General features: G+C 34.2%; 1 protein-coding gene across 1 annotated transcript in view; it reads left to right on the top strand.

Moving 5' to 3' along the window:
- The window catches only part of LOC126890086 (atrial natriuretic peptide receptor 1), a 263,191-nt gene that overhangs the window by 167,004 nt on the left and 69,036 nt on the right, over window positions 1-27,151 (top strand). The window contains exon 10 of the mRNA XM_050658933.1: window positions 14,000-14,111. Coding sequence (XP_050514890.1) covers window positions 14,000-14,111 — 112 coding nt within the window. The remainder of the gene's footprint in view (window positions 1-13,999; window positions 14,112-27,151) is intronic.

The raw sequence follows: 27,151 nt of genomic DNA, 5'->3' as shown, positions 1-27,151 counted from the left end.
TATGGCTAGGCAACGAACAGTAAACCTCCCTCGTATTCAGTTAAAACCATTTAGTGGCTTAGTTACTGAATACAATTCATTCATTGAGACCTTTGATACAATAATAGGATCTGATACTACATTAAGTGATCTGGAAAAACTCATTTACCTCAAAAGTTTTCTAACTTCCGAGCCTTTGACGCTTCTCGAGCATATCCCACTCACAGGTGACAATTACAAAATAGCCCGGGATAACCTGACACAAAGGTACGCCAACTCTAAATCGCTTATCAAAACTCTCATCTCTCAAATTCTTGATGCGCCTCCTATTTCTGGAAACGCAAATCACTCACAATTAAGAAATTTTCATACGGTCATGTCAAATAATTTCAAGGCCCTATTGAACTTGAATAGGCCCCCTTCAGATCTCTTGCATTTACTTCTCATACATATCGCTACTCAGAAACTCGACGCACCTACCATTAGGGCTCTTGAGTTCCAATCCGGTGGTAGCCAAGCTACCCCTGATTTTGTCCATTTTCTAGGGGAAATCGAGACACGCGTTGTTCATCTTGAGAATATTCAATCTCAATCAAAACCAAAATCGACTACTACTTCCAGACACTCTTTACACCTAGCCTCAGACACTTCTACCAGTAACCTTTCGCCTCGCTTAGGTCCTAAGAAATGTTCCTATTGCAACGACTCTCACTCGATCTACTCTTGTCCTCAGTTCAAGCAGTTGAATTCTAAAGAACGTTTTAGTTTTGTCAAACAAAATAAATTTTGTATTAATTGTCTTGGGTCTCACATGCTCGATCAGTGTAAATCCAAATTCTCTTGCATAGTTTGTAAATCTCGTCATCACACGTTGCTCCATTTCGACAAAACGGGTCATAGTAACCCTTCCGCGGCTGTTGGCCAACACAACTCAAATAATCATAATAAAACCGCTATCTCAAATAACTCCCATATACAGGGTAATTCACAACAGGGGCCCTCACATGTTAGAGCTCCTGAAACGGAAGTTAATCTTCAAAATTCGACTCCACATTCAATGGCTCTATCTGCAGCCTCGCTTGATAATCATTTGGTGTTACTAAGCACACTCCAGGTCTATCTTGTCGCTCCTAGCGGCAAGAGGGTCTTCGCAAAGGCACTCTTAGACTCGGCCTCACAGGTTTCATTTATTAGTGCTGACCTCGTAAAGGAACTGTCACTCACCACTAGAGATGGAAAATTACGGATCAATGGAATTAACTCCACCTCATCCTCGTCTCAATCTATTGTAGATACAACAATTTTCGCTGTCGCTAACGACGTTCCTTTTGACATCTCGTGCTCTGTACTCCCAAAGATAACAAATCCGCTTCCTCAAATTTCTATTTCGGCGAGCAAACTAAACATACCCTCAGAGATACCATTAGGTGATCCGATGTTCCATGTAACATCCCCAATTGGTATCCTGCTCGGTGCAGACCTGTATAACGATATCATTCAACCTGAAATAATTCGTTTGGGAAAAGGTCTTCCCGTTCTTCAACGCACTCTACTCGGGTACACGATATCAGGGTCAGTTCCAGACTTTGCTCTTAAGTCGAAAAATACTAAAAAGGCTTTGGAATTTTATTCAAACTCTCTCGTTACTTGTTGTTCTCATAACACTCCTTCCGCCGTAAATGAGCCGGTAGTGTCCAACGAGGAACTATCCGATCATTTACAAAAATTCTGGGAGCTGGAAGAAGCCGCTCCTCAGAACACCGATCTCATTAATGATCACCCCGCTGAAATTAATTTTGTAAAACATGTTAATGTTCTCCCCAATGGACGATATGAGTCCACACTCAATCTCAAACTCCCTATCGAAGATATAGACATGGGAAATTCGTTTCTCTCGGCAAAAAGACGTTTTCTCAGTCTCGAGAAACGTTTTCAACTCAACCCTGATTTATTGGAAAAATATCAGGACATTATATCGGAATATCTCAATAACGGACAAATAATTCAAGTGCCGTTAAAAATGCTAAATGACTCAGGTAAACCTAATTACTTTCTCCCTCACTTTCCCGTTTTCAAATCCAACTCTACTACTTCCACTCGTATAGTTTTCGATCCAAACAATAAATCGTCTACGGGAATCTCCCTCAGTGACGTCATAGACAAAGGTTATGTCGTCCAACATGAACTTTTTGACATTCTCGCTAAGTTTCGTCAGTTTAAATTCGCACTAGTAGGCGACATCAAGGCTATGTTCCTACAAATCGCCATTTGTCCCACTGAAACATTTCTGTTAAATTTTCTCTTTAGGGACAATATTCAGCAGCCTTTACGGTGCTATCAATTTCAAAGATTACCCTTCGGGCTCCCAAGTAGCCCATTTATCGCTCAAAGAGTTATCAAGCACATCGCTGACAACAACAAACATACCCACGAACTTGCTACTAGTGTTCTGCAAGAATCTATCTATATGGATGACCTGATCAGCGGTGCTGACAGTCTTCATGAATTAAGTTGTCTTTTCGAACAATTAACTTCTTTGCTAGAAACCCATGGTTTCCTCCTCCACAAGTGGAACTGCAGTTCTTCAGAATTTCTGTCTCAACACAATTTAAATCCCGTCTCTGAAGTCAGTCTTAACTTCACGGGATCTGATAAAGTCTTAGGCATATTCTGGGATTCAGAACGCGACCACTTTTCGTTTAAAACTCCTATCTTCAAATTGGCTGATGTTGTTACTAAACGTACTATTCTCTCCTACATTGCTACTTTGTATGACCCGCTAGGATGGTTATCCCCTGTCCTTGTGAACGCTAAGCTCTTGATACAGGAAATATGGTCCCAGAAATTGGACTGGGATCAACCCATTGACTCACCCATCATTATGAAAAATTGGCAAAACCTCTTATCGACATTCAAAACTATAGAAGAGGTCAAGGTACCTCGATGCTTACTTTTACAAAAGAAAGTTGTTGATGTTCAATTAATTATTTTCACCGACGCATCGGAAAAAATATACAGCACTTGTGTGTATCTCAAAGCGACATACTCAGACTTTTCTGTATCGTCGCGGCTTATCGCTTCTAAAAACAAAATTTCTCCGCTAAAAAATAAACTCACCATCCCCAAATTGGAACTTTGTGGAATAGTGTTGGGAGTCACTCTGGCTCATAGACTTTTTCACATCTTCAAGAAAAATTTGAGTATATCTTCATCTCATCTCTTTGCTGACTCTACAATTGCCTTGTCTTGGATACTTTCTAAAAAACACATTTGGAACATTTTTGTACAAAACAGAATTCAAAAGGTCAATTCCTTGTTGGAAACTTTTCCTTGTGATTTCCATTTCGTCAGAAGTCACGAAAACATCGCTGACCCCGCTTCCAGAGGGATAAATGTCTTTGATAATCCCCAGACCACCGAAGACTGGTTATGCGGACCTAGCTTTATTAGAGACAATCCCATCGATTTTTCTCTTCATCAAATTCCTCATTTTCAGGATGATCTTCCTGAATTAAGGAAGTTAGTTGTCTCAAACATAGCAACAAATCACGAACTCAACGACACCTTTGAAAATCTATTCGCTAAATCTTCTTCTTTTCGTAAAATTCAAAGAATTGTCGCTTATCTTTTTAGATTCATCAGTAATATTAAAAAGAAAATAAATAACTCTCCACGAGATACGGATATATTGACGCCACCCGAAATGGAGATCGCTGATCACGCGATCATCAGGTATATCCAAAGTATCTACTTTAAAAAAGAGATTCTTGAATTGAAAAATGCTAAACTCGTGACCAATAAAGCCATTCGTAAACTCAACCCCTTCCTACAACATAATGATGGGCTGATTCGTGTGGGAGGACGTCTCCGACACGCCCCCATATCGTATAATCAAAAACACCCCATTCTACTTCCTTCTAAATGTCGAGTTGTAGAACTAATCTTGACTCAAGCTCATCATAAGTTATTACATTCAGGCGCGCAAACAGTACTTTCGTATGTCAAAATGAAGTACTGGCCAATTGACGGATTAAGACAGATTAAACGCTTAATTCGTAAGTGTGTAAACTGTTTCCGATTCATGACACCCAATTCTGTTCAACAGATGGCAGATATGCATCCCGATCGTGTACTCCCCACTAGACCCTTCCAAGTCGTCTCAGTGGACTATGGGGGGTTCTTCTTAATTAAGTCCTCACATTTGAGGAAGGCACCGCTTTACAAAGCATACGTAGCCTATTTCATTTGCATGAGCACTAAATGTGTTCATATCGAACTCGTCACAGGATTAAGCGCAGAAGCCTATATTCTTACTCTGAAAAGGTTTATTGCCAGAAGATCCACGCCCAGTATTATTTGGAGCGACAATGCCACAAATTTCCATGGGGCAAAAAATGAAATGCGCGAATTCTATGATTTTTTCTTAAATCAAAATAATTCGGAACAGATTAAGGAATTCTGTACTCAAAACTCCATAACTTTCAAGATGGGTGTTCCCCGCAACCCCCATCAATTCGGCCTCCATGAGGTAGGAATAAAGAGTGTGAAGTATCACCTCTATCGAATTATAGGAAATTCCCACTTCACCTTTGAAGTGTTTAACACAGTATTATGCCAAATCGAGGCTATTCTAAATTCGAGACCCATCACTAGGATGTCGTCTGACGCCAATGACTTCGCTTTCCTATCTCCAGCTCACTTCTTAGTTCAAAGAAGTTTAACCGCGCCCCCTGAACCAAGTGTTTCAGAGATACCTGAAAATAGGTTGAATCTTTTTCAGCGTATTAGTAAAATTCAACAGCAATTTTGGAAATTGTGGAAAAAAGACTATCTTTGCCTCCTGCAGCAAAGAAATAAATGGACCGACCCTACTGACCCTGTCAAGATCGGGGATTTGGTTCTGTTGAAGGAGGATGGTACTCCTCCACTCTTATGGCCAACTGCCAGGGTAATAGATGTATTGCCTGGTAAGGATGGTCTAGTTCGTACTGTCAAGATTCACACTACTCACGGTGATTTTCTTCGTGGTATTACGAAAATCGCTGTGATTCCCCTGGAAGATTAAAATCTATCCCTAGGGGGAAAACTTATCGTTTTCCTCCATTTTATCGTTGTTACCCCTTGTGTATATAAACTCTAATTTCTTCAAACATTTCTTATCGTTGTGCACATCTTTGCCAATCCCCTCTCTTCGAGGTGATATAGGCCATCTCTCTCGCCTGTCGCCCCCGGCAATATGTACAATAAATATATTATACACGGCTCACTAAAATAATTAGTTACGCCCCTGTACTACTGATTACTTAAAATTCAAGTAGTATTTATGTAACCTTTCTGGAAACTCCAGGTTATTGTTGAGACTCGCATTTGAACCCCTCGCCGGGGCAGATCGTCAAAAGCTTCCTAACGAGAATCATCTCTAATCTATCGACGCTCCCGCTATTCGTAAAAAGGCCGCATTTTACCGGCTTTTTTTGCTATCGTTTTATACCGCTCAGATAATTCAATCTGCTCAGTATTATCGACGATGATTTATTTAGCGTATTAGTGAGTGCCTTACAAATGAACCAAATGGATTATGGAATTCAATCAGAGCTCTGATGTGACACGTCATCAAGGAATAAAACTGTAAGTACTCTACATGTATGTGAACATAACTTATTAGTCGTGATACTGTATGCATTTTGAACCATATACCTCTCGTAGCAAATATTCTTTGTGCCATTTATGCAGATAATACTTTAAATTACATATGAAAAATCGTTATCTACTCTTAACCAGCTTACCTATGGGAATATACTCTATAACCGTACAATAAGTATAGGTTACTATTGTTAAGGATACTTTACGTATTGCCTAAACAGTTCTTATTCATCTAATTCAAAATCGAATAATTCAACGCAAATTCACCGAAAAATTAAGCACTTTTCGGGAAAAGATTATGAACATTTTTAAAGTATCTAAAAAAGCTTTATATTTGTTTTTTACAAAAGTTTCTAGCAACAAAAATAAACGAGATACACTGAAAAAAATTTGGCCCCTTTTTTGGTAAAAACATCCTGAAAACCTCCCCCTATTTAGCACCCTAATTAAAATTAATCGTTACAGCTTTACCATTTATTTTAACTGTATATGTATTGTTTATATAATCTGTAAGTTTCATTGGTTTGAAGTGCTTATTTTTGAAAAAAATTGGTTTTATAGTAAAAGAAATTTTTCTAAAAATTTTTGAAAAATTCCTTTTTTTCAAAATAACTTGAAAAGTATTAGTGATAAGAAAAATCTTGAAGAGTAAAAAAATGTAGGTTTTGCTATTATAAATATGCTAGTTTCATTTTGTTTTTCCGTAAGTCAAAAATTAAGATATGGCTGTTCAAAATTTGCACACACTCGTGATTAGTGACCCGTTCAAGCTTTTTCAACTATAACCCTTTTAAAAATAAGCACTTTAAACCGGCGAGACTGACAGATCATATAAAAAATAGATAAGTAAGTAAACTGTTTGTAAAGCGGTAGCGATTAATTTCATGTGGGAAGCTAAACACGGGGAGATTTTCATGATTTTTTTACCAAAAAAAGAGGGCCAACTTTATTTTGAGCGTAACTCGCTTATTTTTAATGCTACAAACTTTTATAAACAATTAAAATAAAACGTTTTATAAACATTTTAAAAATGTTTGAATGGGTTTTTCTCGAAAAGTGCTTAATTTTTCGGTGATTTCACCTTAAAATATTTAATTTGAAATTAGACAAATAAGAACGTATTTTTCATGAGGTACAACTTTGTTTTTACTCGATTGATAGACTTTACTGATACACCATTTTTTTTCGTTTGTATAAGCTACACTTTTGCTAAGAATATTTTTTTCGATCAAACATTTACTATTTGCGAAAAACAGTCTAAAAACGTAGTTGTTTTGTCGAAAAATAAACATTTTCAATCGCAAATAACTCGAAAAGTATTGACTTACATAAAAAACTATATAGAACAAAAGTCACTTAAAATTAGTAAATTTATCAATTTCCGATCTTATCTTGAACGTATATTTTTTCACCCCCGAGAAGGGGTGACTGTCACTCCCCAACTAAAAGCAACCAACGGCACAATTTCAACTTTGAAGTGGAGGGTAAGTAGAACCTAAATCCAAATGTTCATGCAATTCGGAGTTGCCCCTGAAAATTACACGGTATCGCCACATTTCCCGTTCATTTACTGGGCTAATATCAATCGACGCAAAGTTACATGAAGAGTTCAAATATTGACTTCCAGTTCTACTTCCGGTCACGTTGAGTAAAAACCTAGGACTTACGAAGTCCAATTGCTTGTTTTAGACTATTTTATTGTCCAGTAATTGTATTCTTGTGAGAATCGTTATCTTATGGTGCATGTTAAGGTTACGGTTGCAAATTAAAATCTTTAGTTGTTTGAATGTATTTTTCGAATTTCTACTCTACAGTTTATTGTTTCTGGGTTCAATATTTATATATTGTTTTGTATATGCTACCGGCTTTTTTGTATACAATAAAAAAATCAAAATTACCTCTTAAAATGGCATATAAAATGTTATAGTATATAATATAGCAGATCTACGGGATGGGAATAGGAAATTCTCCCCGTAACAAGCTCAAGAATAATTAAAGAGACAACGGTTGAAACAAAAATATATAAGCTGGCATGAAACTTAAACTACAAAAACACAAATTTAACTCAATTATCGCGATAGTTAGCAAAGTTATGGAAAATAATTGCACAAAAGTTATTATATCTGTGTGTGAAGATTTTGCTGATTTCGATTAGATGCATCTGTCACGGTCCCAGGCCGGCCCTGTCAATTCCGGAAGCTTCTGGCGGCGAACTGTCTGAAACACTTTCTGTGGGAGAGAGAAATTTGTTTACCATCGGCGTCCAAAATGCCATCGATAAACCTGTTTTTATTGCTCTGTAAATAATATTTACCTTTCGATGTTTCTGAAAATCAGTAGACTAATAATTGTACATAACTATATAAATAGACATTTTTGGAATTAGAGTTTAGTTGTGAATTTGAATACGTCGGTGTACTTTGATATGTATCGGGCGCGGTATATTTTTGAATTTGTAATTATGTAGATTAAGTATTAGATTTAGTGTAATAAATAAATAATTAGATATCGTAGTTTGTAAAATAAAAGATATAAATTCAGTGTTTTTCATTTGTTTAGAAGTAAGTTATTAAAAATAAATAAAGTCAACTAAAACTAAACATTAGTGCCTAAAAGATCATAGAAAAGACAGTTCTGTAACACATCACTTGTCGTATAAAGTGTTCGTGTTCGTGTCGTGTAACTAATGACGTACGAGGAGACTTAAGATTGGGTTTATGCCTTGCAATGCCTAAAAAGCTTAACGCACTGGTTATATGAGCATAAGACCCACAGTTCTCCCACCAGATTGGCAGGTTACAGTTTACAGTAGTACCCGCTAATCGGGTCCTCTGCAGACTCATCTTCATCATTCTCTTCATCAACCTTATAGCAAATTAATATTTGGTGTTTTGTAGCTTGCCGAAACCTAAAAAATGTTTGAACCGGATGTGTCTCCGCTCATCCATATTCGTATTAATTTGAAACTCTTCGTCATTGTCTCTAATATAAGCCCAAACTACATAAAAGACCAAAAATGAATAACCATTTTCAATTTCGTTGCAACACGAAACTACAGCCGCATCATTATTCCAGTTCAATCAGAGAGTGCAGCAAGCACCTCTACCGGTTTAAAAACTTATTAGTCTCTCATCAGGAGGCACATATGCTGCTCTCTCTGACCCAACTAGGACAAACCCCGGCGTGCAGTCACGGATTGCAACGAACGAAATGGCAGGGATGCCCTAGCGGCAACTGCTAGCAAAAGACTAAGTTTTCAATCTAATGGCATATAAAACAACATAATGCTATTCTACATCCCACCAGAATTAAAACAATGGGAACCTTTTCTGGTTCCACCTCCGAGGCTTCTACAATTTGCAAGCCATACGGATGCTGAGACTAAGGAAGATGAGGGAATTCTACAATTTGCAATTCACGTCACATCTGCTCAGCGCGGTAAAGTTCCAACGAGAATGGTTCCCTTCATACTCCACACAGAGTAAATGTAAATCAAAAATGAATAACCATTTTCAATTTCGATTTTGTATTTCGATGATTTTGTAATAAAATCGAAAACGTTTTGTTCTGATGTAGCCCTTTAGGGATTTTAATAAATTTTATACCTTTTACAAAGGATTTATTCCAATTTTTGTGATTGATGGTATACAGCCAACTACAGGAAAACTATTCTTTCCTTGTGGATTTTCAATTTCGTTGCAAAACGAAAATACAGCCGAACCATATTCTAGTCCAATCAGAGAGTGCTGCAAGCACCTCTACCGGTTTCGAAACTTATTAGTCTCTCATCAGGAGGCACATATGCTGCGATCTATGACCCAACTAGGACAAACCCCGGCGTGCAGTCACGGATTGCAACAAACGAAATGGCAGGGATGCCCTAGCGGCAACTGATAGCAAAAGACTAAGTTTTCAATCTAATATCACATAAAACAACACCAAAAAAAATGCTGTTCTACATCCTACCAGACTGAAAACAATGGGAACCTTCTCTGGTTACACCTCCGAGGCTTCTACAATTTGCAAGCAATAACGGCTGCTGAGACTAAGGAAGATGAGGGAATTTTACAATTTATAAATCACGTGCCATCTGCTCAGCGCGGTAAAGTTCCAACAAGAATGGTTCCCTTCGTACTCCAATCAGAGTAAACATGTAAATCAAAAATGAATAACCATTTTCAGTTTCGTTGCAACACGAAACTACAGCCGCATTATTATTCCAGTTCAATCAGAGAGTGCAGCAAGCACCTCTACCGGTTTCGAAACTTATTATTCTCTCATAAGGAGGCACATATGGTTATTCATTTTTGATTTACATGTTTACTCTGATTGGAGTACGAAGGGAATCATTCTCGTTGAAACTTTACCGCGCTGAGCAGATGGGACGTGAATTATTAATTGTAGAATTCCCTAATCTTCCTTAGTCTCTGCATCCGTTATTTTTTTTTATTACTCCAATTTATTTAACAATCTGTTCCGTTAGGAACAATCAGTTAAAGTTATGACTTTCTTAGGCTATGACATGTAGGTAAGAATTCCAATGAAAACTTTCCTTTCTAAATTATCAACAAATGTATAGATAGTACTACTAGTAAAATAAAGTAAAACTTAAAATAGTTCTAATTTATCTAAAATCTATTTGGTAAGTCAGTTGGTTTATAACGCTTAAGTCTGCGAACTTCACCCTCCGTGTTTAATAATTCACTCGCGAAATCATTTGGATGCGCACTAAGTCTTTCTTCATACTTTTCACTGTATTTGCTGATTTCTTCTTTGATGCTGGGAACTTTCAGGTCTCTCTCTATTATTGCGTTGGGGACGTACCATGGAGCGTTTACTATGGTTCTTAATGCCTTATTTTGAAAACGTTGTATAATTTCCAAGTTAGAGTTACTGGCTGAGCCCCATAGCTGTATGCCACAGGTCCATATGGGTTTAAGTATGGCTTTGTATACCACTAATTTATTTTCAATTGACAGTCTTGAATGTCTACCCAGAATCCAGTACATTTGTTGAAGTTTGAGTCCAAGTTGCTTTCTTTTGGTGAATATGTGTTTTCTCCATGTTAGTTTTTTATCTAGATGTATGCGCCCAGGTATTTGGTTGTATCTACTTGTAATAATTGTTTGTTGTTTATGTATACTGGTGGACAGCTCTCTCTTCGCATGGTAAATGTCATGTGGGTCGATTTTGTTTCATTAGCTCTTAGTTTCCATTTTTTTAACCATTTTTCTATTTTATTTAAGTGGGCTTGTAAGTTATGCGAAGCTCTTTGGGGGTCTGTGTGAGATGCGATAATACCTGTGTCATCCGCGAATGTTGCGACTGTTGTCAATCTAGTTGTAGGTAGGTCAGCAGTAAATAACAGGTATAGTAAGGGACCAAGTACACTACCTTGTGGGACGCCGGATTTTATTTTAAATAGTTCTGAGCGAGCATCTTGTTGTTTTACTAATGAAAAGCGATCTGTCAGATACGATTTTATAATTAAATAATATTGATACGGAAGATTTTTCTTCAGCTTATGGAGGAGTCCTGTATGCCACACTTTGTCGAATGCTTGGCTGATATCTAGAAAAGCTGCACTACAGTACCTCTTGTTTTCTAGATCATTGCTGATTTGTTTGACTATACGATGTGTTTGCTCTATTGTTCCATGTTTGCTACGAAAACCAAATTGGTGTTTTGGAATTAATCTTGTTTCTTCTATTATTGGTTCTAATCGACGTAGAAACATTTTTTCAAATAGCTTAGATAATATTGGTAAGAGACTAATGGGTCTATATGAGTTCAGTTCTTTGGGGTCTTTTCCTGGTTTTTGTAACATTATAATCTCTGCTACTTTCCACTGATTGGGAAAATGTGCATACGTAAGTATTGCATTAAATATATGTGTTATTGCCATGATTGTTTTCTTAGTTACGGTTTGCAGGATTTTTCCAGTGACGAGGTCATATCCAGGAGCCTTTTTTGGATTAATTTCATCCATAATTACCATTCGGATTTCTTTAGGTTTAAATTTTTTTATTGGGAGATCCATTTGAAAAGGTATATCAAGAAAATTTAAGATTTCATTATTATCTTCGTCGTTTTGGTCCATGTTGTAAGGTTTAAAGACGTTGCTTAGGTGTTCAGCAAAGGCCTTTGCTTTTTCATTATTACTTCTGGCCCATGTTCCCGCAGAGTCTCTAAGCGGAGGTATTTGTTGTATTGGTCTTTTCATTTTTCGTGTAGCACGCCATAGAGAATAATCTGTTGCTTCCGTAGGTGTTAGTTTTTCGAGGTACTCTTGTACGTTCTGATTCCTTATTGTGTGTAGTAGTCTTTTTAATTCAGATGCTGCTCTGTTATAATTCCTTTTATTGATTTCAGTTCTATTGTTTTGCCACTTTTTACGAAGTCTTCGTTTTTCTATGATTTTTTCTTTTACAATAATTGGATTATCACCTTTGGATTTATTATCGGCAACATTGGGAGTTGCGTGCCAGGCTGCTGTTTGAATTCCTTTTGTTAGATTTGCGACGGCTTCATCAATGTTATGTGGTGTCTTGAGTGGAACGTTTAGTTCAATGTTCTCATCAAGTTTTTGTCGGAATAGCTCCCAGTTGGTCTTTAGGTTGCATAATTGAGGTTCTTGGTATTTTCTTATTACTTTTGCATGTAACGTCAATATTATAGGAGAATGATCTGATGAAAGATCATAGCTGCTTTCAATTTTTAGGTAGTTTGGGTTAATACCTTTTACGATGAAGAAGTCGATAGCGTCTGGTATTTTCGCAGGATCGGACGGCCAGTAGGTGGGCTCTCCTGTTGCTTTGATGCTTAAATTGTTACCTGTGATTGTGGTCAATAATTCTCTGCCCTTAGTGTTTGTAAGTCGAGATCCCCAATGTGTATTCTTGGCATTGTAATCACCTCCACTTATAAATTTGTTTCCGAGTGTTCCTATGTAGTTAGTATATTGTTCTTTTTTGTTGTGCTGCAAGCACCTCTACCGGTTTCGAAACTTATTAGTCTCTCATCAGGAGGCACATATGCTGCGATCTATGACCCAACTAGGACAAACCCCGGCGTGCAGTCACGGATTGCAACAAACGAAATGGCAGGGATGCCCTAGCGGCAACTGATAGCAAAAGACTAAGTTTTCAATCTAATATCACATAAAACAACACCAAAAAAAATGCTGTTCTTCATCCTACCAGACTGAAAACAATGGGAACCTTCTCTGGTTACACCTCCGAGGCTTCTACAATTTGCAAGCAATAACGGCTGCTGAGACTAAGGAAGATGAGGGAATTTTACAATTTATAAATCACGTGCCATCTGCTCAGCGCGGTAAAGTTCCAACAAGAATGGTTCCCTTCGTACTCCAATCAGAGTAAACATGTAAATCAAAAATGAATAACCATTTTCAGTTTCGTTGCAACACGAAACTACAGCCGCATTATTATTCCAGTTCAATCAGAGAGTGCAGCAAGCACCTCTACCGGTTTCGAAACTTATTATTCTCTCATAAGGAGGCACATATGGTTATTCATTTTTGATTTACATGTTTACTCTGATTGGAGTACGAAGGGAATCATTCTCGTTGAAACTTTACCGCGCTGAGCAGATGGGACGTGAATTATTAATTGTAGAATTCCCTAATCTTCCTTAGTCTCTGCATCCGTTATGGCTTGCAAATTTTAGAAGCCTGAAAGGTGTTACCAGAGAAGATTCCCATTGTTTTCAGTCTGGTAAGATATGGAACAGCATTTTTTTGGTGTTGTTTTATGTGCTATTAGATTAAAAGCTTTGTCTTTTGCTAGCAGTTGCCGCTAGGAGATCCCTGCCATTTCGTTCGTTGCAATCCGTGACTGCACGCCGGGGTTTGTCCTAGTTCGGTCAGAGAGGGCAGCATATGTGCCTCCTGATGAGAGACTAATAAGTTTCGAAACCGGTAGAGGTGCTTGCTGCACTCTCTGATTGAACTGGAATAATGATGCGGCTGTAGTTTCGTGTTGCAACTCTGATTGGAGGTCGAAGGGAACCATTCTCGTTGGGACTTTACCGCGCAGAGCAGATGGCACGTGATTTATAAATTGTAAAATTCCCTTATCTTCCTTAGTCTCAGCATCCGTTATGGCTTGCAAATTGTAGAAGCCTCGGAGGTGTTACCAGAGAAGTTGTTTTCAGTCTGGTAGGATTAGGATGTGGAACCGCATTTTTAGTGTTGTTTTATGTGCCATTAGATTGAAAACTTAGTCTTTTACATAAAAAACATAGATAAATAACTTATATGCAATAAGTTCCCTTAATTTTCTTAACTGTCGAGTTTATTGGATTGAATTTGTCTGTCTGTAGTTTAAGTTTAACATTTATTTACTTATGTAATAAGGTCTGCTTTTAGTAGGAAGATATCTCGAAGTAATTTGCATAATATGTCTTGGAGAATACGCTTAGAAGAGCTTTATTTTCCACCAAACTCTACAACTCAGCCTTCATCAGAGGTAAGTTATAAAATCAAGTTGTAATTCCTGTTTATTTTGTGCATTAGTTTTACTCTGTTACTTATATTTAATTGTTTTACTGTTTTTTACTGTTTCTTTTCTTTTGTGACTTGCATCCTTATATATTTATTTTATTTTTATTATTTTAGTTCTGAGTTTACATAAGTTACAACTAGTGGTAGGGGAGCAAAGTATGCTAAATGTGCAGTCACTCGAGCGCTTTGGGGACCTATTCGGTTGTGACGAGTGGGTTCTAAAACCAAAAAAAGTTAAGTAAAATTTTCCATTTTAGTGGGCGCTTGCTATTTTTTAATTTAATTTTCCTTTTCCAACAATCGTTTTTTCCGATTATAACGCCATCTATCCATAATTCGAAATATTGTTTCTAATAAAAGTTACTTATTTTTAGGTAAGGACTCCAAATATGCAATAAAAAAATGAGGGCTCCTCTTTAAGATTTTAAAGTAATCCCCACCCCACCTCCGTGGGGGATCGTCTTTGATGCCATTCGATAGATTTTTCAAAAATATTAAATAAGTGTATTTTACAGTTTTTCGATCTGATGTTCATTTCGCGAAATATCGCGGGATTCGTATTTAAAATATTAAATTTAACCCCCACCCCTCTCCGTGGGAAGTCGTGTTTGATATCATTCGATAGATTTTTAAAAAATATTGAGCACGTACTTTTTAGTTTTTCGATCTGTCATTCATTTCGCAAAATATTCGCTTTTTTTTTGTGAAATTTTGGGACTCACCCATTTCCTTACGCCCGGCTCAAATCGTCAGATTTTTTAAATATACACTCTTTTCCATGTACTTAACTTACCCTATCTTAATCTGACAATTTCGAGTTTTTTTAAGGATAGATTTTTTTTCGGACCCCCCTTAACGAACTCCCCTGTGTTAAGAGCCAATATATGGTAGAGGTACATCTGCAGGGTACCAGGTTTATCCCCATATGATAATCTGACGCACTCGAGTAACTGCAAAAATCCCCTACCATAGGGACCTAGCTAGGAAGAAAAGTTAAGAGGCGTCAAATTAGAAAGTAAATGGATATAATAATAGTTAAAAATTGGGAACACTAACATCAATTCAATAAAGATAAATTATCATTAAACAGAAAGCAAAGACATAGAAGTTCGCTAGAGCTGTTTTGTGTAGTTGATGAAACTGTCTAAAAAGTAAACTATACTATGATGTAGAACACGACGAATATAACAATGGCCTAGAAGCAATACCTCGTAAGTACCAAAAATTCGAAATCATGCTTTTGGTGTCGCAAAACTGATATAAACCTTTTCTACCACTCACCAAAAGTATAAAGGTGCAAAGCAATGAATATCGTACTTTTGATCATGTGGCAATACCTAGACCAAAATATTTTATGTGCAATACCTCGTATGTGTTTATTTTGATATGGTAGTTAATGGCGGTTTTAACGTAAAAATTTGTTTTGCAAGGTTGTATTATAAAGTTTGACAATCTAGTGATTGGTTGAAAAGGTTTATATTAGTATTGCGGCGCCAAAATCGTGATTTTTGAATTTTTTTTGGTACTTACAAGGTATTGCTTTTAGGCCATCGATACATAGTTTTTTGTTGAAAGCCACACATTTTGACAGATGCACTTACGAGGTATTGCTTCTAGGCCATCGATAAAATACACCGTATTGTCAACTATATATGTTTTCTAAACTTTTTACATTTTTCCTTCTAGAATTTGTATCAAATATGTAAAATGTAGCAATGATTCTACCGAATATATAAAATAAGGATAAAATACAGACATCATCCTGTTCCAATCCTTGGTTTATTAGAAAACTTTACGAGTATGATCTTGATATGTTTCTTTTTCTTCGGCCCGTTTGAATCCTCAAATTGTTTTAGTGATAACAACTTTAGCATGGTTCTGATTAACATTCGTTCTATAAGATAAAAAACTGATGAATTGTTTTTGTTCCTAGAGGAATTAGGGTTTCCCCCGGTAGTTGCGGTTACAGAGCACTGGCTTGAAGTCAACGAGCCTTTGTTTGTAGATAAATACACCACAATTGCTAGGTATGATCGTCCAAGTTCAGCTTATGGGGGGACACTAATTTTGTCTACGAGTAATGATTTTTCTTTGGTAACAAAATATGACTTTCTTTTAAGTGAAGCCTCCTTTGAGTTTTCCTTAGTTTACAATAAGAATCTTAATCTTTATATTATTTGCATTTATAGATCACCTGCTTCTTTCGTGGAACTATTTTTTCAGAACCTGCTAAATTTGTTAGATGACCTGCCCCATAAAAGTAGAAAAATTTTATGCGGGGACTTTAACATTGATTATGCTGCTGCTTGTGCTAGACGAATATCCTTGGTCAACATATTTGAATCGTATGGTCTAACAATGCACGTTGATTCTCCTACAAGGATTACAAAAACTTCATCTACCATAATTGATTATACAGTCTCAGATTTCTCACCACTTGATGTCCACTCTACAATTATTAATGCTGGACTATCTGATCATGAAGCAGTTTATACGAAGTTTAATATCTCCAGCAAACCCTCCTCGAAAACCCGACGTTTAGGCAGGATTTTTTCCACCCGGAATTTTCGTAAATTCCAAAATTTATGCTTAACCTCTGAGTGGCGCTTTCCTGCCATGGACGTGAATAATAATTTCAGTGAATTCTTAGATAAGCTTATTTGTATCTTCAATAAAGCATTTCCTTTAATTGCAATTAAGCCAAAACATCACAAACCCTGGACTACTAAAGGTATCCGAATATCTTCCAAGAATATGCGTTCTCTTCTCTATATCAAGAAATTTACTACCAACGTCTCTATCACTGAATATATCATCAAGTACAGGGCAACCTATCTTAAACTTATAAAATCAGCTAAAAAAGTCTACTACCAGAACCGCCTGGGAAGCTCCAAAAGTGTTGCAAAAGATACTTGGTCCATAATAAACGATCTTCGAAATAAAACCCACACTGCTCAAACATTTTCCCTTCCAGACCCTGAAAATCTAAATGAATACTTTGTTAATGTGAGTAAAAATATTACATCAACTATTTTGCCACAACAAGATCCCATTTCATATCTCCCTAATTCAAGAAAGGTCTCGAATTCATTCTTTATAAAACCAGTCGTTAAATCTGAACTAATCCAAACAATTAATAGTATCAAAAGCAAATCTTCCTGTAGTACTGATGGTCTATCGATCAAAATTTTTTCTAATCTTCCAGAAAATGTGTTAGAAGTCCTCATCTCACTAATTAATGATTCTTTTGAGAAAGGTAAATTTCCAGAGTGCCTGAAGACAGCCATCATTATTCCTCTTCATAAGGGTGGTGAAATATCTAATACCTGCAATTATAGACCTATTGCACTACTACCGGTACTCTCCAAAATTATTGAGAGACTCATAAAAGCCCGACTTATGTCCTTTCTAGTTGAAAACAACATTTTATCACAAAATCAGTTCGGCTTTTTAAATAATAAATGCACCACTGATGCCATGTTTTCTGTACTACATGAGGTATATCAAGCACTGAACAATAATCTTTGCACTGCCACCGTTTTTTGTGACTATGCCAAAGCTTTTGATTGTGTAAATCACAACATTTTGATAAAAAAACTAAATTTCTACGGAATTAGAGGCATTTCTTTAGATTGGTTCCAATCTTACTTGGAAGATAGGAAACAACTTGTTAGAGGAAATGATAAAGACTCTAGTCTCAAAAACATTGTATGTGGGGTACCTCAAGGTTCAGTATTGGGTCCTCTACTTTTCCTTATCTTTATTAACTAGCTGACCCGGCAGACTTCGTACTGCCTCAATAGATAAAAACAAACTGTTGTATACAATAAACTTAAAATTAACAAAAGGAATTCGTAATTAATAAACAAAAATGCTCGATGTGAATGAGGTTTTATTATTATTTTTAATTAATTACACATGATGTTTGAAATAATAAAGTTTAGTTAGAAGTAACAAAATAAAGTTTGTAGTGCAACAGTTACAATTTTAAATTTGTTTATCTTATAATGAATATAACAGCTTTATTATATCTACATTCAAAACAACCATCTATTTATTATTAGGTTCGGGGAGATTCCAAGTCTATAGGTGTTGATTAAATAAAATTAAATTCAATTAAAATTAAATAAAAAGTAAATGAAGTAAATTAAAATTAAATGAAATTGAATAAACGTAAATAAAAATAAAAAAAACTGAATAAAATTAAATACAAATAAATAAAATCATATTAACTTAAATACAATTAAATAAAGTTAAAAAAGAATTAAATAAAAATAATAAATAAATTAAAAAATAATAATAAAATTAAATAAAAGAAAATATAGTCTAATAAAAATAAATAAAATTTAATAAAATGAAATAAAATAAAATAAACAAAAATAAATAAAATACTTAAACTAAATAAAATTAAACAAAATGAATTAAAATTAAATAAAATTTTATAATTTGCTGCTTGTTCTTTTCGTGTGCTCAGAATTTTTCTCCTGCTTACGGTTCCGTTTAGAGATATTTTTTGAAAATTTCGCAAAATTAAAAAATTCATATTTTGCCCAATTTGAGTCCCAAAGTTAAACTGTGCCACTTCTCTTCTATGAAATTTGTCGCTCGTTCTTCTTCTGTCCTCAGAATATTCCTACGGCTTGAGATATTGTATTTCGGACACCGATTGTGCTAGACAAAAAATTTTAGTACGGTTCTGCTCGGAATTCAGCAAGGAGTCTACCTACTTAATTTCATATTTTTCACGTCATTATTGTGAGAGTTACGGCGTCATGGGCAACCCCCTAATGACATACGGGTATGAAATATAGACAGCAACCTACTCCCAGTACAGTCCAATATACCTGCAAAATTTCATAAAAATCGGTTAAGTCGTTTCGGAGGAGTATGGTAACAAACACTGCGACCGGCGAATTTTTATATAGATGTAAAATATTTAAATGGCTATTAAAAAATAACGGTCTGAGATAAAAAATTGAAAATTTAGGATTGTATGTATCTTTTGCTTCTACATCTCATAAAAATAGTAAAAAACGGTTTTTCCAAAAATTAAAAAAATATATCAGGGGGGGCAACACCCCTTATGACGTACGGGTATGAAACTCCATATTATCCTATTCCCAGACCGCTAGAATATACATGTAAAATTTCATAAAAATCTGTTCAGTCGTTCTCGAGTTATAAATGGTGTAACTAACACAACCTCGACTTTCTTTTATATATATAGATGTAAAATATTTAAATGGCTATTAAAAAATAACGGTCTGAGATAAAAAATTGAAAATTTAGGATTGTATGTATCTTTTGCTTCTACATCTCATAAAAATAGTAAAAAACGGTTTTTCCAAAAATTAAAAAAATATATCAGGGGGGGCAACACCCCTTATGACGTACGGGTATGAAACTCCATATTATCCTATTCCCAGACCGCTAGAATATACATGTAAAATTTCATAAAAATCTGTTCAGTCGTTCTCGAGTTATAAATGGTGTAACTAACACAACCTCGACTTTCTTTTATATATATAGATGTAAAATATTTAAATGGCTATTAAAAAATAACGGTCTGAGATAAAAAATTGAAAATTTAGGATTGTATGTATCTTTTGCTTCTACATCTCATAAAAATAGTAAAAAACGGTTTTTCCAAAAATTAAAAAAATATATCAGGGGGGGCAACACCCCTTATGACGTACGGGTATGAAACTCCATATTATCCTATTCCCAGACCGCTAGAATATACATGTAAAATTTCATAAAAATCTGTTCAGTCGTTCTCGAGTTATAAATGGTGTAACTAACACAACCTCGACTTTCTTTTATATATATAGATGTAAAATATTTAAATGGCTATTAAAAAATAACGGTCTGAGATAAAAAATTGAAAATTTAGGATTGTATGTATCTTTTGCTTCTACATCTCATAAAAATAGTAAAAAACGGTTTTTCCAAAAATTAAAAAAATATATTAGGGGGGGCAACACCCCTTATGACGTACGGGTATGAAACTCCATATTATCCTATTCCCAGACCGCTAGAATATACATGTAAAATTTCATAAAAATCTGTTCAGTCGTTCTCGAGTTATAAATGGTGTAACTAACACAACCTCGACTTTCTTTTATATATATAGATGTAAAATATTTAAATGGCTATTAAAAAATAACGGTCTGAGATAAAAAATTGAAAATTTAGGATTGTATGTATCTTTTGCTTCTACATCTCATGAAAATAGTAAAAAACGGTTTTTCCAAAAATTAAAAAAATATATCAAGGGGGGCAACACCCCTTATGACGTACGGGTATGAAACTCCATATTATCCTATTCCCAGACCGCTAGAATATACATGTAAAATTTCATAAAAATCTGTTCAGTCGTTCTCGAGTTATAAATGGTGTAACTAACACAACCTCGACTTTCTTTTATATATATAGATGTAAAATATTTAAATGGCTATTAAAAAATAACGGTCTGAGATAAAAAATTGAAAATTTAGGATTGTATGTATCTTTTGCTTCTACATCTCATAAAAATAGTAAAAAACGGTTTTTCCAAAAATTAAAAAAATATATCAGGGGGGCAACACCCCTTATGACGTACGGGTATGAAACTCCATATTATCCTATTCCCAGACCGCTAGAATATACATGTAAAATTTCATAAAAATCTGTTCAGTCGTTCTCGAGTTATAAATGGTGTAACTAACACAACCTCGACTTTCTTTTATATATATAGATGTAAAATATTTAAATGGCTATTAAAAAATAACGGTCTGAGATAAAAAATTGAAAATTTAGGATTGTATGTATCTTTTGCTTCTACATCTCATAAAAATAGTAAAAAACGGTTTTTCCAAAAATTAAAAAAATATATCAGGGGGGGCAACACCCCTTATGACGTACGGGTATGAAACTCCATATTATCCTATTCCCAGACCGCTAGAATATACATGTAAAATTTCATAAAAATCTGTTCAGTCGTTCTCGAGTTATAAATGGTGTAACTAACACAACCTCGACTTTCTTTTATATATATAGATGTAAAATATTTAAATGGCTATTAAAAAATAACGGTCTGAGATAAAAAATTGAAAATTTAGGATTGTATGTATCTTTTGCTTCTACATCTCATAAAAATAGTAAAAAACGGTTTTTCCAAAAATTAAAAAAATATATCAGGGGGGGCAACACCCCTTATGACGTACGGGTATGAAACTCCATATTATCCTATTCCCAGACCGCTAGAATATACATGTAAAATTTCATAAAAATCTGTTCAGTCGTTCTCGAGTTATAAATGGTGTAACTAACACAACCTCGACTTTCTTTTATATATATAGATGTAAAATATTTAAATGGCTATTAAAAAATAACGGTCTGAGATAAAAAATTGAAAATTTAGGATTGTATGTATCTTTTGCTTCTACATCTCATAAAAATAGTAAAAAACGGTTTTTCCAAAAATTAAAAAGTATATCAGGGGGGGCAACACCCCTTATGACGTACGGGTATGAAACTCCATATTATCCTATTCCCAGACCGCTAGAATATACATGTAAAATTTCATAAAAATCTGTTCAGTCGTTCTCGAGTTATAAATGGTGTAACTAACACAACCTCGACTTTCTTTTATATATATAGATGTAAAATATTTAAATGGCTATTAAAAAATAACGGTCTGAGATAAAAAATTTAAAATTTAGGATTGTATGTATCTTTTGCTTCTACATCTCATAAAAATAGTAAAAAACGGTTTTTCCAAAAATTAAAAAAATATATTAGGGGGGGCAACACCCCTTATGACGTACGGGTATGAAACTCCATATTATCCTATTCCCAGACCGCTAGAATATACATGTAAAATTTCATAAAAATCTGTTCAGTCGTTCTCGAGTTATAAATGGTGTAACTAACACAACCTCGACTTTCTTTTATATATATAGATGTAAAATATTTAAATGGCTATTAAAAAATAACGGTCTGAGATAAAAAATTGAAAATTTAGGATTGTATGTATCTTTTCCTTCTACATCTCATGAAAATAGTAAAAAACGGTTTTTCCAAAAATTAAAAAAATATATCAAGGGGGGCAACACCCCTTATGACGTACGGGTATGAAACTCCATATTATCCTATTCCCAGACCGCTAGAATATACATGTAAAATTTCATAAAAATCTGTTCAGTCGTTCTCGAGTTATAAATGGTGTAACTAACACAACCTCGACTTTCTTTTATATATATAGATGTAAAATATTTAAATGGCTATTAAAAAATAACGGTCTGAGATAAAAAATTGAAAATTTAGGATTGTATGTATCTTTTGCTTCTACATCTCATAAAAATAGTAAAAAACGGTTTTTCCAAAAATTAAAAAAATATATCAGGGGGGCAACACCCCTTATGACGTACGGGTATGAAACTCCATATTATCCTATTCCCAGACCGCTAGAATATACATGTAAAATTTCATAAAAATCTGTTCAGTCGTTCTCGAGTTATAAATGGTGTAACTAACACAACCTCGACTTTCTTTTATATATATAGATGTAAAATATTTAAATGGCTATTAAAAAATAACGGTCTGAGATAAAAAATTGAAAATTTAGGATTGTATGTATCTTTTGCTTCTACATCTCATAAAAATAGTAAAAAACGGTTTTTCCAAAAATTAAAAAAATATATCAGGGGGGGCAACACCCCTTATGACGTACGGGTATGAAACTCCATATTATCCTATTCCCAGACCGCTAGAATATACATGTAAAATTTCATAAAAATCTGTTCAGTCGTTCTCGAGTTATAAATGGTGTAACTAACACAACCTCGACTTTCTTTTATATATATAGATGTAAAATATTTAAATGGCTATTAAAAAATAACGGTCTGAGATAAAAAATTGAAAATTTAGGATTGTATGTATCTTTTGCTTCTACATCTCATAAAAATAGTAAAAAACGGTTTTTCCAAAAATTAAAAAAATATATCAGGGGGGGGCAACACCCCTTATGACGTACGGGTATGAAACTCCATATTATCCTATTCCCAGACCGCTAGAATATACATGTAAAATTTCATAAAAATCTGTTCAGTCGTTCTCGAGTTATAAATGGTGTAACTAACACAACCTCGACTTTCTTTTATATATATAGATGTAAAATATTTAAATGGCTATTAAAAAATAACGGTCTGAGATAAAAAATTGAAAATTTAGGATTGTATGTATCTTTTGCTTCTACATCTCATAAAAATAGTAAAAAACGGTTTTTCCAAAAATTAAAAAAATATATCAGGGGGGGCAACACCCCTTATGACGTACGGGTATGAAACTCCATATTATCCTATTCCCAGACCGCTAGAATATACATGTAAAATTTCATAAAAATCTGTTCAGTCGTTCTCGAGTTATAAATGGTGTAACTAACACAACCTCGACTTTCTTTTATATATATAGATGTAAAATATTAAATGGCTATTAAAAAATAACGGTCTGAGATAAAAAATTGAAAATTTAGGATTGTATGTATCTTTTGCTTCTACATCTCATAAAAATAGTAAAAAACGGTTTTTCCAAAAATTAAAAAAATATATCAGGGGGGGCAACACCCCTTATGACGTACGGGTATGAAACTCCATATTATCCTATTCCCAGACCGCTAGAATATACATGTAAAATTTCATAAAAATCTGTTCAGTCGTTCTCGAGTTATAAATGGTGTAACTAACACAACCTCGACTTTCTTTTATATATATAGATGTAAAATATTTAAATGGCTATTAAAAAATAACGGTCTGAGATAAAAAATTGAAAATTTAGGATTGTATGTATCTTTTGCTTCTACATCTCATAAAAATAGTAAAAAACGGTTTTTCCAAAAATTAAAAAAATATATCAGGGGGGGCAACACCCCTTATGACGTACGGGTATGAAACTCCATATTATCCTATTCCCAGACCGCTAGAATATACATGTAAAATTTCATAAAAATCTGTTCAGTCGTTCTCGAGTTATAAATGGTGTAACTAACACAACCTCGACTTTCTTTTATATATATAGATGTAAAATATTTAAATGGCTATTAAAAAATAACGGTCTGAGATAAAAAATTGAAAATTTAGGATTGTATGTATCTTTTGCTTCTACATCTCATAAAAATAGTAAAAAACGGTTTTTCCAAAAATTAAAAAAATATATTAGGGGGGGCAACACCCCTTATGACGTACGGGTATGAAACTCCATATTATCCTATTCCCAGACCGCTAGAATATACATGTAAAATTTCATAAAAATCTGTTCAGTCGTTCTCGAGTTATAAATGGTGTAACTAACACAACCTCGACTTTCTTTTATATATATAGATGTAAAATATTTAAATGGCTATTAAAAAATAACGGTCTGAGATAAAAAATTGAAAATTTAGGATTGTATGTATCTTTTGCTTCTACATCTCATGAAAATAGTAAAAAACGGTTTTTCCAAAAATTAAAAAAATATATCAAGGGGGGCAACACCCCTTATGACGTACGGGTATGAAACTCCATATTATCCTATTCCCAGACCGCTAGAATATACATGTAAAATTTCATAAAAATCTGTTCAGTCGTTCTCGAGTTATAAATGGTGTAACTAACACAACATCGACTTTCTTTTATATATATAGATGTAAAATATTTAAATGGCTATTAAAAAATAACGGTCTGAGATAAAAAATTGAAAATTTAGGATTGTATGTATCTTTTGCTTCTACATCTCATAAAAATAGTAAAAAACGGTTTTTCCAAAAATTAAAAAAATATATCAGGGGGGGGCAACACCCCTTATGACGTACGGGTATGAAACTCCATATTATCCTATTCCCAGACCGCTAGAATATACATGTAAAATTTCATAAAAATCTGTTCAGTCGTTCTCGAGTTATAAATGGTGTAACTAACACAACCTCGACTTTCTTTTATATATATAGATGTAAAATATTTAAATGGCTATTAAAAAATAACGGTCTGAGATAAAAAATTGAAAATTTAGGATTGTATGTATCTTTTGCTTCTACATCTCATCAAAATAGTAAAAAACGGTTTTTCCAAAAATTAAAAAAATATATCAGGGGGGCAACACCCCTTATGACGTACGGGTATGAAACTCCATATTATCCTATTCCCAGACCGCTAGAATATACATGTAAAATTTCATAAAAATCTGTTCAGTCGTTCTCGAGTTATAAATGGTGTAACTAACACAACCTCGACTTTCTTTTATATATATAGATGTAAAATATTTAAATGGCTATTAAAAAATAACGGTCTGAGATAAAAAATTGAAAATTTAGGATTGTATGTATCTTTTGCTTCTACATCTCATAAAAATAGTAAAAAACGGTTTTTCCAAAAATTAAAAAAATATATCAGGGGGGGCAACACCCCTTATGACGTACGGGTATGAAACTCCATATTATCCTATTCCCAGACCGCTAGAATATACATGTAAAATTTCATAAAAATCTGTTCAGTCGTTCTCGAGTTATAAATGGTGTAACTAACACAACCTCGACTTTCTTTTATATATATAGATGTAAAATATTTAAATGGCTATTAAAAAATAACGGTCTGAGATAAAAAATTGAAAATTTAGGATTGTATGTATCTTTTGCTTCTACATCTCATAAAAATAGTAAAAAACGGTTTTTCCAAAAATTAAAAAAATATATCAGGGGGGGCAACACCCCTTATGACGTACGGGTATGAAACTCCATATTATCCTATTCCCAGACCGCTAGAATATACATGTAAAATTTCATAAAAATCTGTTCAGTCGTTCTCGAGTTATAAATGGTGTAACTAACACAACCTCGACTTTCTTTTATATATATAGATGTAAAATATTTAAATGGCTATTAAAAAATAACGGTCTGAGATAAAAAATTGAAAATTTAGGATTGTATGTATCTTTTGCTTCTACATCTCATAAAAATAGTAAAAAACGGTTTTTCCAAAAATTAAAAAAATATATTAGGGGGGGCAACACCCCTTATGACGTACGGGTATGAAACTCCATATTATCCTATTCCCAGACCGCTAGAATATACATGTAAAATTTCATAAAAATCTGTTCAGTCGTTCTCGAGTTATAAATGGTGTAACTAACACAACCTCGACTTTCTTTTATATATATAGATGTAAAATATTTAAATGGCTATTAAAAAATAACGGTCTGAGATAAAAAATTGAAAATTTAGGATTGTATGTATCTTTTGCTTCTACATCTCATGAAAATAGTAAAAAACGGTTTTTCCAAAAATTAAAAAAATATATCAAGGGGGGCAACACCCCTTATGACGTACGGGTATGAAACTCCATATTATCCTATTCCCAGACCGCTAGAATATACATGTAAAATTTCATAAAAATCTGTTCAGTCGTTCTCGAGTTATAAATGGTGTAACTAACACAACCTCGACTTTCTTTTATATATATAGATGTAAAATATTTAAATGGCTATTAAAAAATAACGGTCTGAGATAAAAAATTGAAAATTTAGGATTGTATGTATCTTTTGCTTCTACATCTCATAAAAATAGTAAAAAACGGTTTTTCCAAAAATTAAAAAAATATATCAGGGGGGCAACACCCCTTATGACGTACGGGTATGAAACTCCATATTATCCTATTCCCAGACCGCTAGAATATACATGTAAAATTTCATAAAAATCTGTTCAGTCGTTCTCGAGTTATAAATGGTGTAACTAACACAACCTCGACTTTCTTTTATATATATAGATGTAAAATATTTAAATGGCTATTAAAAAATAACGGTCTGAGATAAAAAATTGAAAATTTAGGATTGTATGTATCTTTTGCTTCTACATCTCATAAAAATAGTAAAAAACGGTTTTTCCAAAAATTAAAAAAATATATCAGGGGGGGCAACACCCCTTATGACGTACGGGTATGAAACTCCATATTATCCTATTCCCAGACCGCTAGAATATACATGTAAAATTTCATAAAA

Source organism: Diabrotica virgifera, chromosome 8 (assembly GCF_917563875.1).
Source record: "Diabrotica virgifera virgifera chromosome 8, PGI_DIABVI_V3a".
Classification (NCBI taxonomy): domain Eukaryota; kingdom Metazoa; phylum Arthropoda; class Insecta; order Coleoptera; family Chrysomelidae; genus Diabrotica; species Diabrotica virgifera.
This window is presented reverse-complemented; position numbering and strand designations above follow the sequence as displayed.